Source organism: Coregonus clupeaformis, unplaced genomic scaffold (genome assembly GCF_020615455.1).
Source record: "Coregonus clupeaformis isolate EN_2021a unplaced genomic scaffold, ASM2061545v1 scaf0239, whole genome shotgun sequence".
In the NCBI taxonomy this organism is placed as follows: Eukaryota; Metazoa; Chordata; class Actinopteri; order Salmoniformes; family Salmonidae; genus Coregonus; species Coregonus clupeaformis.
The window spans coordinates 427,015-441,063 of record NW_025533694.1 but is presented as its reverse complement, the minus strand read 5'-3'; the positions used below and the strand labels follow the sequence as shown (position 1 = coordinate 441,063).

The 14,049-nt window shown below is 44.5% G+C and overlaps 1 protein-coding gene across 3 annotated transcripts; it reads left to right on the top strand.

Moving 5' to 3' along the window:
• The first annotated feature begins 304 nt into the window (after positions 1-304).
• On the top strand, positions 305-13,777 carry LOC121543036 (E3 ubiquitin-protein ligase HACE1). 3 transcript variants are annotated; one of them, XM_041852722.2, is made up of 24 exons: positions 305-577; positions 1,542-1,596; positions 1,712-1,801; positions 1,988-2,092; positions 2,290-2,365; positions 2,647-2,778; positions 3,109-3,191; positions 4,318-4,414; positions 4,530-4,631; positions 4,761-4,867; positions 5,078-5,228; positions 5,610-5,986; positions 6,699-6,767; positions 7,110-7,197; positions 8,175-8,286; positions 8,448-8,545; positions 8,826-8,913; positions 9,308-9,457; positions 9,550-9,746; positions 10,136-10,267; positions 10,877-10,975; positions 11,217-11,287; positions 11,433-11,546; positions 12,042-13,777. In XM_041852722.2, the coding sequence occupies exons 1-24, from the start codon at positions 487-489 to the stop codon at positions 12,142-12,144; spliced, it is 2,787 nt and encodes a 928-aa protein (XP_041708656.1). In that variant the 5' UTR covers positions 305-486; the 3' UTR covers positions 12,145-13,777. The 3 variants fall into 3 exon arrangements, with proteins under 3 accessions (XP_041708656.1, XP_041708655.1, XP_041708657.1); XM_041852721.2 differs by having other exon boundaries at positions 5,562-5,986; XM_041852723.2 differs by lacking the exon at positions 12,042-13,777 and having other exon boundaries at positions 5,562-5,986; positions 11,217-11,283; positions 11,433-11,540.
• The last annotated feature ends 272 nt before the right edge of the window (positions 13,778-14,049 follow it).

Sequence of the window (14,049 nt, the reverse complement as noted above, 5' to 3'; positions counted from 1 at the left end):
TTTAAAGCATTACAAGAATAATATCTTAAACACATGAATTATTAGCCTTTTTCGTATAATGGGATTTTTGGCACATTAGTCAGATGTCTACTTTTGAAACACAATACACATTCTGACAAAAAAACATATATAAACCGCATAATTCACTAAACAATATAGAGATATTATAATTTGATGATGACTGAATCAATCAATGAACCATCATAAAATACTTTGAACTACACATATTTGACACTGAAAACTACAGTACCCAGACCGCATTGCCTTTGGACGTAATAAAAACAGGAAGAATGGGACACAAGAAATGTTGCTGAATGAATCAGAGGGTAGAGAGTGAAAAAGGGGCAGCCTAATGTAAATGTTGAACCACTTCATTTCTCGGCGGCTCGATGGATGACATCGAAGCCAGAAGCACCCTTTTAGTGGAAAAATAATCGTGCTCGAGGCTTTGTATCCTCGGTTTTGTCCCTGGTTGTTGGTACACCTATGATGGAACGGGCGATGGAGCAATTAAACGTACAGCTGAACAGGCTGACCCGCTCCCTGCGTCGCGCCAGGACCGTCGAGCTACCGGAAGGTATAGCCTATCGACCAAAGGACACAAATAATCGACAGGGGATAGTATGAGGCTTTAGCTATATCTATAGCATACTGTATATTCATGCTAATAAATATAGTCATTAAATGTTTGAATTACAGTATCATCTGACAGTTTGTCAATAACAAGGCGGAAGCCAGCAACCCTTGAGGGCATTATACATTTCCCTGTCTACAGACTGGATGCTGGATAGGCTATTATTCTAACCATATAATAGTAATAAAATGATACGAATCTAGTGAGACCAACTGATACATACATTGTTTCATGATACAAAAACGAAGGAGTGACTGAAAGATGTCATGGTCATATAAGTCTAGTGGTGACATAAAGGAATGGGTTGCATAGGCTGCAGATACATACAGACCTGTTAGTAAATAGACTATTCAGACTGTCTTGAGTTCAGTAGGAAGCATAGCTGTTATGGGAGATGATCCCCTTCTCCTTCGTTGATTACTGTATTCTGTTACCTTTCTTCTATTGATCCAGAAGTGCATGTTAGGGCATGTCTGTTGTGTAACTAACAACACCATTATATTACCACTGTACTCGTGTCCATGTCTGACAACAGCAACAACATTACCTTTGAGTTGAACTCAAGATCTAATGGAGTAGGAAACAGAAATGTGTTTTGTCTTGTACGGGAAGTGCATTCTTGAGTGTGAGGCGCTACATTGTACAATCCTTTTTGATATCCTGATAGTGTCTGGTTTGAATGAAGTACAGTCACTGATAGTGGATGTAGTTATGACGGTCCTAAGTATACACAGAGAGCTCTGTCTTAGGAGGTTAGAACTAAGAATACTGGACTCACTGTTTGATTACACAAAAATGTAATTGTTCAGTGACTAAATGACATGATTTTAGCAGAGGAAGATCTTTGTTCTTTAATTTCACAATTATCAATGACACTATTATGACACAATTATTGCTCCCCTCACAGACAATGAAACCGCAGTCTACACACTCATGCCAATGGTTATGGCTGACCAGCACAGGTATGACCATGTGTGTGTGTGTGTGTGTGTGTGTGTGAGATAGAGAGACAGTCGAAGTTGTCAACATTGGTTCCCTGTATATTAATTATCTCACATGTCTGTATTGTCCCTGAAGGTCAGTTTCTGAATTACTCCTCAACTCCAAGTTTGATGTGAACTACGCTTTCGGACGAGTCAAGAGAAGTCTACTTCACATTGCTGCCAAGTAAGGAATGTTTACATTGTATCACTGATTGTTCTAATTGTTCCATTGTTTTGTTGGAAACCAACCTCTCCAGCGTCTATTTTTATCACAGTGGTGTGTCTGATGAAAGTGTGTCTGTGTGGGTGAGTACTCTACATCTATTTGTGTATTGTGGTGCTTGTTAACGTGTTGGTTATTGTGTTGTAGCTGTGGATCAGTGGAGTGCCTGGTCCTACTGCTAAAGAGAGGAGCGAACCCTAACTACCAGGACATCTCAGGGTGCACTCCTCTGCATCTGGCTGCCAGAAACGGGTACCATACTGTACATAGATATTACTGCACACTCACTATATACTCTGCTGCCCCCTTTGGTAGGGAGGCAGAATACACCTTTACTTGGAGATCACAGATCCCTGCCAGCCCAGTGAACATGGTTTGGTGATGTTGATGATAGTGATGATGATGTTTAGAGTTGTATATATGATACCCCTCATCTTTCCTCTCTATAGGCAGAAAAAGTGTATGGGCAGACTACTAGAATACAATGCAGACGTGAACATCTGCAACAATGAGGGACTGACAGCTGTAAGTATCGCTATGAAGTCATGTGTATAGACAGATCAGTACTGCTGTTAAATTCTTGTCATAACTCAGGGATGTAGTGCTAATATAAATGGTGAACGCAGGTCAAGACTGCGTACAGTAAATGCCATTCACACAATAAAAAGTTGTGTATACAGGGTGTACTTGTGTTTATGCTTTATTACATTCCTCCTCTTCCTCATCCTCTTCCTCCCCTCCTCCTTATTTTCCTTCCTTCCTTCCTTCCCTCCCCTCCTCTTCCTCTCCTCCTCCTCCTCCTTTAGATCCACTGGTTGGCTGTGAACGGGAGGACTGAGCTGCTTCATGACCTGGTGCAGCATGTGACTAATGTGGATGTAGAGGATGCCATGGGACAGACCGCCCTCCATGTAGCCTGCCAGAACGGACACAAGACTGTGAGTAGATAACACCCATATATCAACCAAGACCTGTATGGAAATACCAACATTTCCATAAAATGTCCAATATTCAGTATACAGTGTTCATCATAGACACAAGACGGTGAGTGTACAGAACAGGTGTCATTTTTGATATCTCAGTGGTTGTAAATGGATTGTGTTGATATGGAACCTTTACCAGTGTTGTTATATATTCAAGTTTCAAAGTGTATTAATGATAACTTCATGATAAGTTCAATCATGAATAACATGATGAATAGGATGATGAGTGTGTCTCCTCTCTTTCCTCTTCCTCCTTGGCCTGTGTGTGGTCGATGACGTCATCAGACGGTGCAGTGCCTGCTGGACAGTGGAGCGGACATCAACAGACCTAACTGCTCTGGGGCCACACCACTCTACTTCGCCTGCAGGTCACTACATACACTAGTACAATAACGATGATGCAATACTTCCTCTCATCCTTCTTTCTATTGTCCACTTAGAATTGTAGATGGAATATAAACTATTCTTTGTAATACATTGGCTCGGCAACTGAAATGCAAACGTGTTGTTTTGATTCAGTGCGGCTGTAAATATATATTCTACGGCATTGTACAAGGCTATTAGTTGGAGGAGGAGGAAGCTGGGGGATGGAATATGAAAAGACCAAAGAACAGTGATCACAGCCAGACAGCTGTTCAGAGATATGTCCCAAACTTCAGTAGCACACTCCTATCCCTGTCAGTCCTCTGATGGTCTCTATGCAGCCTGTCTCATTCAGATGATAAGAATAGCACGAGAAAACTCATCCCTCAACTTCAGAGGGAGAATAATGAGGTTCCTATTAATTCAGAACATGACAGTGACACCCCAGCCTTCCTTTGAGTGTATTAAGCTCTGCACGCGCTCACACACACAGACACACACACAGACACACACACACAGAGGAGGAGCAGGGCTGGAGGCTGGAGTGACAGTATCCTTCTCTGATCTTTTGTTTTGATTATGTTTCACTTGTACATTAGTCAGGTACCATTAAGGAGGCTCTATTTGAAAAGCACTGTGACTAGAACAATTAGTCTGTAATGAACTGTGGATAAATGAAGTGTTGTTTTACTGTCAACTGACTGCATCACAGAGTATATCAGTCTGAATGAAGTGGCTGGTCCACCAGCCAATGTGCCTGTCTGGTGAATGAAATAATACACTGGACATCTTGATTTTGTACAAGCCCTTCTCAGATCTCCAACCCTGACTCCAGCCTTCTATTGACCACCTTCTCTTAACGTTAACCCTTATCTTCTGAATTGTCATTATATAGAGTTTAAACCTTAACCAACACTAACTTTATATTTTGTTAGAAATCTGTGTGTGTGAGCCTTAGGCATAGTGGATAGAGTGTTAAAGTTAAGTCTATTACCATTTGTAGGTACGATGATATACATTGACATTTCTTTACGACAAGACACAATCTCAGAAGTAAAAAGGAGTAGAGAGCAATGTTAAAAACATACAAGAATACATTCAATACATTAAAGCCCTACTTATGTCCCACAGCCACGGTCAAAGGGACACGGCACAGATCCTTCTCTCTCGAGGGGCTAAGTACCTACCTGACAAGAATGGAGTCACCCCTCTGGATCTGTGTGTACAGGTGAGCATTATCATGACAACAAATGGCTAATATAACAAACAAGCACCCAGAAAACAGCATTTGTCTGTCTCTTCCCCCTTTCTGATCCCACTGTGTTGGTGTGTGTGTTGTTCAGGGTGGTTATGGGGAGACGTGTGAGATCCTCATCCAGCACCACGGCAGACTGTTCCAGACACTCATCCAGATGACGCAGAATGATGACATCAAAGAGAATATGGTACATATTCTACTGTCTATCTGTCTCACTCTGTTATTAGAGCAATGACTAGGTTCATGTCCACGCACCTCTTTTTCTTTTAGAAAGTGCTTGTAGGCATATTTTAACTGTGTCTGTGTCTGTGTGTAGCTCAGGCAGGTTCTAGAGCATGTTTCCCAGCAAAGTGACAGTCACTACCAGAGGATCCTGACCAGTCTAGCAGAGGTAGCCACTACTAATGGACACAAACTCCTCAGGTAAACCCTCTGCTAGACTCCCAGCCAGACCTGAGGCAAATGCATATGGAAGTGCACTTTATTTAGTTTCTTACTAATTTCTCTGAAAGAAGGATGTTTATTCAGTCATTACAATGCAATAAGCATGTAACAGCAACTCCACTACCTAAACGCTAGTCATTTAGGTCGAGGTTAATTCTATTCCTTACTCACTGTCAGTCTCCTCTCCAGTCTGTCCAGTAGCTACGAGGCTCAGATGAAGAGTCTGCTGAGAATCATCCGGATCTTCTGCCATGTCTTCCGCCTGGGCCCTTCCTCTCCCAACAACGGGAATGACATGGGATACAACGGGAACAAGACGCAGCGCAGCCAGGTCTTTAAGGTCAGTATGGGGTTAGTACTGAACCTGACTTCAGATACACACAGAGATGTAGTACATTGTGTGAATCAGAAGAGGGCGTTGAGAGATTGTTCACCATCTCCTGATCACCTGATCCATGACTTGTCCTGGTGCATGACTTTGAGTGTGTTTGTGTGTGTTTTTGTGTGTCAGCATCTACCCCTCTCTTTCTTTCTCTTCCTCGCTCTCTTTCTCTTTCTCTCCCTATTTCCCTCTCTCTCTCTTTCTACGTCTGTCTGTCTGTCTCTCTCTCTCGCTCTCTCCATCCCTCTTTCTCTCCCCTCTCTCTCTCCTCTCTCTCCTTCACTCACTCAGTCTCTTTCCTTGCATCCCCGTTTCCTCTCTCTCTCTTATTTCCTTCAGCCGTTGGAGTTGCTCTGGCACTCTCTAGATGAGTGGTTGGTGTTGATCTCTACAGAGCTGGAGAAGAGCCACCAGGACCCCTCCAACTCTTCCTCCTCAGGGAGCGAGATCGCCTCCCTCCTCCTCAAACAACGCGGCGAGGTTGACTCCGCTTCCACCTCCACCCCCGCCGTCTTCACGGTGGCACCCTCGCTGCCCCCCTCCATGCCCCTACCCCCTTTGCTGGACCCAGAGGTTGACAAGAGGACCCCGGAGGTTGTTATGGAAACGCCGGAGGTATACGCAGACGGAGAGGATGTCATCTCTATGACGGCCAATCGGCTCAGCGCGGTGATCCAGGCCTTCTACATGTGCTGTTCCTGTCAGATGCCACAGGGGTGAGAATGACTTCTGACCTCTGACCTCTAACCCAGGGATGGGCAACTCAGGTTCTTGGGAGGCCTGAGTGTCTGCTGGTTTTCTTTTTGGCCCGGCTCTTGATTGCACTCAAGTGCACACACCTGATTTTAAAGATCTATATCGGCCACTAAACGACAGAGTCAGTGTTCCTCTCATAATGTCCTAGTTTCACAGAGATACTTTACGTAACTCTTCCTCCTTCAGATCCCCTCTGTGTGAGTAGGCCTGGGAAATAATGGATCTTTAATATCTCTCTCCATACACACACACACACACACACTCACACACACACACACACACACACCCTTTCCTCGCCCCTGGCTAGATAATTACATTTTAATTAGATCATTAAACTCATCCTAATTGAACGCTGAATAGGAGCCACTGTTATTGGCCCTATGCTGCTGTAGGAGAAGAAGATGGCTGTGTTTGTCTTTGTGTTTCTCCTTCCCAGGCCTGCTCTTCATTAGCTGATAGCCTGGCTGTTCCCCTGTCAGGGAAACACTGTTTCAATAATGCAGGTTATTGTTTTTTGGAGAGGGATCAGATCCACTCATTATAATAGACAGATACTGCACCACTTATCTCTGTGTTGTGGTCTTCTGAAACACAGCTCCTGGTTATGTAGTGAGTGTGTTCATTATTTTATTATCTTGCTCCCACTGTGTTTCCTTGTCTTTCCTCATCCAGAATGACGTCCCCTCGCTTCATAGAGTTTGTCTGCAAGCATGACGAGGTGCTCAAATGTTTCGTAACCAGGTGAATCCTTTGACAGGATCTTAAACTTATGTTTCTTACCAGACACTTCTTATCAATCTCTCTAACTTAACCTGTCATTTTCTCTCTCTCTCTCTCTCTCTCTCTCTCTCTCTCTCTCTCTCTCTCTCTCTCACTCTCACTCTCACTCTCACTCTCCATTTCTCTTTTTCCTTCCTTCCCTCTATCTCACTCTCACTCTCTCTCTCTCTCTCTCTCTCTCACTCACTCACTCACTCACTCACTCACTCACTCACTCACTCACTCACTCACTCACTCACTCACTCACTCTCTCTCTCCATTTCTCTTTTTCCTTCCTTCCCTCTATCTCTCTCTCGCTCTCAGGAATCCAAAGATCATCTTTAACCATTTCCACTTCCTGTTGGAATGTCCGGAGCTCATGTCCCGCTTCATGCACATAATCAAAGGCCAGGTGAGACCTGTGATTGGCTGGTCTATCAGTCAACTTCCTGGTTGTGTATCTGCTGTAGGCAGGACATACAAGGGCCAAGACAACGATCCCATGGCCTCATATTTGCAAGCTATGACAGCAGCTTTCTCTCCCCCGCCCTTTCTCTATGTCCCTCTCTCTCTCTGCCCCTCTCTCTCTCTGCCCCTCTCTCTCTCTGCCCCTCTCTCTCTCCCTCTCTCTTTATGTCCCTCTGTAGTTCTCCCTCTGGGGACTCTGTGGCGAGTGACTTTGAAACGCCTGTGTCTCCCAGGCAGGATCATTTAACAACATTATTGCCATGGCGATAACACTTGTCTTAAGTTCCTTTATATAGCTTCATAAATTTTAAGTGCCTCCTCGAAGTTGTGTTTAGTGTTCCACTCTCACTCATATTTGAGCCGAGGACGGCGTGGCAAGCCTCGTTACCTCTATAGATTATATCCCACCTGGGAATAAGAGTCCCTCGTTTTAATTACAGATTTTAACCTGTAGAAGACTATTTCATCTCCACATCTCCCTCTCAGTACGCACAGGAGCCCCAGGGGAAAATCTCTCTCTGTCTCTCTTTTCTATCTCTCTCTCGCACTCTCTCTTGCTCTGTCTCTGTCTCTGTCACTTTCTCTCTCCCCAGCTCATCTCTCATCGCTTAGAGAGAACAAAGACATTCAAATATTATACAAATATAAACGCCACTCTTCCCTCTCTGCGTTTTTCAGACACTGTATTTCAACACTTGAGGCTTTGGAGCCATATGTTTAGACACCGTCTCAGAGTTGAAAGTGTAGAGAGAGATAATGCATTTTTGGGAAGTCCTGTGGCTGGTATTTAGTTAGGATAATTGTAAGACATTATAAGGGGGTTATACATGCTTATGAAGTCTTGTAATACATTATAACTGCATCATAATGCACTATACCTGCAGGCTGTAAGTAAAGTGTTATTGTTTCTTCCCCTCGCAGCCCTTCAAGGAGCGGTGTGAGTGGTTCTATGAGCACCTATTGGCAGGACAGCCAGACTCAGACATGGTCCATCGACCTGTCAACGAGAACGACATCCTGCTAATCCACAGAGGTACCCAGCCCACACTGACCCATCCTTCATACAGTATAACCCATCGTTCCTGTTTGGCTAACCCCACTGACCATCCTTCATCCCCAAATGTCTTACACTCCACCCAGTAATGTATCAGTGTATCTCTCTTTCTCAATATGTTTCTTTCTCTTTTCTCTCAGAGTCCATATTCAGCAGTAGCTGTGCGATGGTCTCCAAATCGACCAATGAGAAGCTCAAACAGGGCATCGCCGTACGATTCCATGGAGAGGAAGGAATGGTGGGTATTATCAATGTCTGTCTGACCTGGGTTTAAATAGTATTGATTTTCTTTCAAATACTTTAGTTTAGCAACTCTTGATTGAACTTGCCTAGCGCAATGGAAACAATGGAATAGTTCCCAAAATGCAAAGGGAATAGGGCACCATCTCAAATTGACCCATGCTTAGTCCTAGCAACACTGCATTATTTGTGCAGTATACAGGAAACCGGGTCCCATTTCAGCCCGTGCTCAGTGTTAGCAGTGGACCTTTAGTTGACCTGTGACCTTTGTGTTCCAGGGCCAGGGCGTGGTGAGGGAGTGGTTTGACGTCCTGTCCAATGAGATCATCAATGCAGACTACGGCCTCTTCACCCAGTCAGCGGACGGTGAGACACCTTGCGATTGGCTGATGTTTGTTTGATGTGTAAACAGTGTTTTTCTACTGTAATTGAGGGTGTATTTTCCTCCCTCACGGTAAAAAAAAAATGTTGTTACCTTGCATCATGATCCAAATACTTTGTTCGTTAATGATATTTTTGTATGCCTAGCCTAGCTGTATATTGTGACTGGGATGTTTGCCCCTCTCTTCCCCTCTCTTGCGTCAGAATCCAAATACTTATTCAGGATAGGTAGGTAAGAAGATTTATTATTATTATAAGATCAAAACTTGACTGGTATTTGTTTGTTTGTCACCGTGTGTGTGTCTGCCTGTGTGGCGTGTGTGTGCACATCGGTGTGTGTATCTGTGTGTGTGTGTGTGTGTGTATGTGTGTCTCACAGGCACCACTTTCCAGCCCAACAGTAACTCGTCAGTGAACCCTGATCATCTGAACTACTTCCGGTTTGCGGGTCAGATCCTGGGCTTGGCTCTTTACCACCGTCAGCTGGTCAACATCTACTTCACCCGCTCCTTTTACAAACACATACTGGGTAACACACACACACACACACACACACACACACACACACACACACACACACATTCTATAGTGGGTTGTTAACATGATGTAATGTGTGTCCAGGCATCCCAGTGAGCTACCAGGACGTGTCGTCCATCGATCCAGAGTATGCCAAGAATCTGCAGTGGATCCTGGACAACGACATCAGTGACCTGGGACTGGAGCTCACCTTCTCCGTGGAAACAGATGTGTTCGGCGCCATGGAGGAGGTGCCACTCAAACCTGGAGGGACTAGCATCATCGTCACCCAGGAAAACAAGGTGAGCCAGCCTATCACAGAAGGAGGATCTGAAATGTTTTTTGTTGTTGCTCTCAACATCAACTAGGTGAGAATAGCAGATGATTGACAGGTCAAGCAGAAGGAAGTTGCGATATGATTTAGACTGCTCCCCCTGTATTCTCTAACACTTATGACCTTATATGATTCATGAGTAAATAATGTGCGTGCTTGCGTGCGTGCTTGCCTATGTTTGACAAAGTTATTTTGGAATTTGAGAGTGTAGTACCACAGCTGGCCTGCAGGTGGTAATGTTCTGTAAGGAAGACGCCTGTGAAACGAGATGGTGTTAGAGGGCTGCCCAAAGATCAACCATACTCTACGTAGTGAATGTTCCCTATATAAACTTCTCTCTCTCTCTCTCTCTCTCAGGCGGAGTATGTCCAGTTGGTAACAGAGTTGAGGATGACTCGAGCCATCCAACCCCAGATAAATGCCTTCCTGCACGGGTTCCACACCTTCATTCCCCCCTCCCTCATCCAGCTCTTTGACGAATATGAATTGGTTAGTGTCCTCGCTTTTCCTGTCTTCTCCTTTTGCCTGTGTTCAACTCCCTTCTCCTTTACCTCTCCGTACCTCTTTCTCTGCTCTCACCTCCTCTTGCCCATTCTCTTTTATTCTCCTCCTTTGCTCTCTGCTCTCGCCTGCTCGCCTAGCGGGCTCTGATGTCTGATGCAGGGATTGATTGGCCTTATCTGGCTCAGGGGTGTCAACATGTTGGGGTCACCTTGAGGCCCCTCGCCCGGCTCAGATCAGATTTGTTTCTGTGTGTGTCGGCAAAATCCATGTCCTCACCAGTCCCGATAGGGTGCCATGGCGATTATCTGGCCCGCCGTGTGTTATTGGACATGTGTGTGCAGGTACAAGCCTCAGTCACACGGTCACATCTCGCCTGCTGACAACACTCAGACTCAGTGGGGAGGAGAGTTTAGCTCTGCACCACCCGTGTTCAGTTGCGTTAGAAAAACACCCTTGTGTCTTTGTCAACATGATTTTGAACAGAAGAAGCACTAAGTTATGTTTTATAAGTCTGTTGTATATGATACATGTGTCCTGACTGCTACTCCATTTATCTCCCTCTCTGTTTCTGTGTGGGTGTCTGTGTGGGTATAGGAGCTGTTGCTGTCTGGGATGCCAGAGATCGATGTGCAGGACTGGCACAGGAACACAGAATACACCAGTGGCTATGACCTGGAGGAACCTGTCATCCAGGTGAGTTAGCGCTGACCGGGGAGGACTCTTTTTAATGTAACACCACCTCATTAGAGAGGAGGACCCTTTTTACTGGAGCACCTCCAAATTAGAGAGATATACCACAGGCTTGGCTGATCCTACAGAGATCTTAACCCCTCCTCCCAGGCTGGCTTAGTGGTTTAAAGTTGATTCTCTTGTCAGATTCTCTTATCTCACAGTGGTTTTTATTTGGTTTAATGTGGATTCTCTTGTCTTGTAGTGGTTCTGGAAGGTGGTAGAAAGCCTTACCCAAGAGGAGAGGGTCCTACTGTTGCAGTTTGTCACTGGCAGGTGAATTTCTAATAGTCAGTGTGCGTGTGTGTGGCATGTGAGTTTCTTCCAGTCATTCCCTCAAGGCCATTGTAAGATCTGATCAGTGATCAGTCACTTACTCTCACTCCTGGCCTGTCTAATTCCTCTCTCATGTCCCTGTCAGCTCTAGGGTACCTCATGGTGGCTTTGCCTTTCTGATTGGAGGTAGTGGCTTACAGAAGTTCACTATTGCCTCTGTACCATACACATCAAACCTACTGCCTACCTCCAGCACCTGGTAAGGACCGCACACACACACACACACACACACACACACACACACACACACACACACACACACACACACACACACACACACACACACACACAAGCGCGTTGTCACTCACACATGAGAGAGAGATGCATGCTGACAGAAAAAGCACTAGAGGGCAGTATGGTGCCTCTGTCTCCTCTGCCTCTGGAGTCGTGTGTGTGTGTGTGTGTGTGTGTGTGTGTGTGTGTGTGTGTGTGTGTGTGTGTGTTGTTTAGTGCACTGGTATAGAAGAGAGGGGTGAGAGGGAAAAACAGGGAGGGGTTTCTGCATGTTGGATAGAAAGGACAGGTACTGTAGTTCTCATCGCTGTAGGCCTTTGCTTTGGGAGGTAGAAATCACCACTGTACTGTATACTACAGCAGCTGGATATGATATGAGACATAATGACATGCCATCAATCTGCAGTGAACCACAGGAAACTACATTGACCATGATCCTCCTCTCCTGCTCCTCCCACAGCATCAACATGATGAAACTCCCAGAATACCCCAGCCAGGAGGTCCTGCGGGACAGGCTGCTGGTCGCACTGCATTGTGGGAGCTATGGGTACACCATGGCATGACGCTGGCGGCAGCTGCATCTCATCGGGACTCCTCTGGCCCATGCCCATGAGAGTGTGTGTGCGTGTGTGTGTGTGTACGCATGGACATGGACACATCAGTGCAGGGAATCCATCCAACACTTCCTAATCCAAACATCTTTCACCTATCTGTGGCAGTTTGTTTTAGCTTGGTAGATTATATTCTACGGACAGAGCTATGTATGATTTTCATAAGATAAGATAACAAGCTTACAGTCATTTCAACCCAATTGAAGGCAAAGGAAATGTGATACCCCTGATTTCACTCTGAACTGCCAAAAACATGTTACCATGGTCACAACAACAACTCTACCCAGACCTCTTATCCACTACAGACTGGCTGCACAGCATCACTCTCACAACGTGAAGCCAGTCAGCTGGGCTCAGAGTGTGTCTGTCTTCCTTTTAGTCTCCTTTGACATTCTTCTCCTGTAACGTGGTAATATGGAATAATCTGGTTGGTGTGTATTTCAAAATGTCACAGTCTATAATTACCTTAAGTGGGTGTGGCCAGGTGGTTTTACATGTGTTTACCAGGAAGGTAGTTGTAAGAAGGTGGTAAAGATGCTGGAGTAATAAACACCAATGCAAAAAATGCTAATTTGGCCTAGGAATAGGTGCATAAACTCTAATTCCAAAATGAATAGAAGCGTTAACGGTGCTTACAAACGTTTACCCCCCCACTACAGTACATCCCTGACCTTCACAGCTGCCTAACCACAACTCCCTCACCCTATAAGGTGCATGTCTCATGTGGCTTTACTTTGTGAGATTCTTCAGTTTGGTGTCATTCTGTTGTATTGGAATGTGTTAGTCTGTCATCTGCAGATGTATCTCTGTGTCCTTGTAGTGATCATCAGGGCCTAGTTTTTCAAAAGTTATCTATCCTGATTTCGCCCATCAGATAGGATTAAATACATAGAAATAGGATGAATAGAACAGACAAATCATTGACTTCTACTCATTCTATTTCTATGTATTTAATCCTATCCGGATAAGAAAACTTTTGAAAAACTGGGCCCAGTAGTCAGTCATCCCTTTCTATGGTATCTGACTGTCAGGACTCTGGGTGCATCTCAAATAGCTCCGTATTTCCTGTATAGTGCACTACTTTTGACCAGAGCCCTATGGGCCCTGATCAAAAGTAGTGCACTATAAAGGGAATAGGGTGCCATTTGGGACGCTGCCTCTGTTTACCATGTTGTATTTCTCCCAGCTCAGTCAACTTAAAGGTTAGAGGAGCACTACAGTATATAGAACTAAGTGAAAGGTTTGGTCAGCAGTGCCAAAAATAACAGCCAGTTTTATTTTGATTGCTTTTTGTTTTTATCCTACCTGAACATTATGTTGAAACATGTTCTAAAAAGGGACAGAATCATATCATGACTTGACATATCATGAATGTAGCTAAGGAATGTTTTATTCTTGATCCTTGATTTAAATTACTCTACAATGATGTGGGAATGTAAATACTTATTTATATTTCATATTATTTATCAGTATTGTTTTAAATGTATGACTTGTTTTGCAATTGTAATCAGATAATGTTGATGTTTATTGTATACAGAGCCTTTATAGATATTTCTGCAAATTACTCAAAACATTAAAGTATGTATTTTACCATAAACATAATACATTGTTTAAACTTTGAGATTGTATGCATCAGCACCCCACCCCCACACACAAACTGTTAGTGAGTGATTGTGGGAGAGCATTGAGCAATGCACAAGCTTGTGTGAGTGAGGGCATGCTGGTAAAGTGCATAGTGGGTGGATTTGTGTGTGTGTGTGGCTGGACATATGTGCCCTCAGCATGTGCTGTGTTGGGTCACAGGCTAAGATCAGCAGGGCTACCTGTGCTAAACGGTTTCCTCAGCACTCTCTCTTA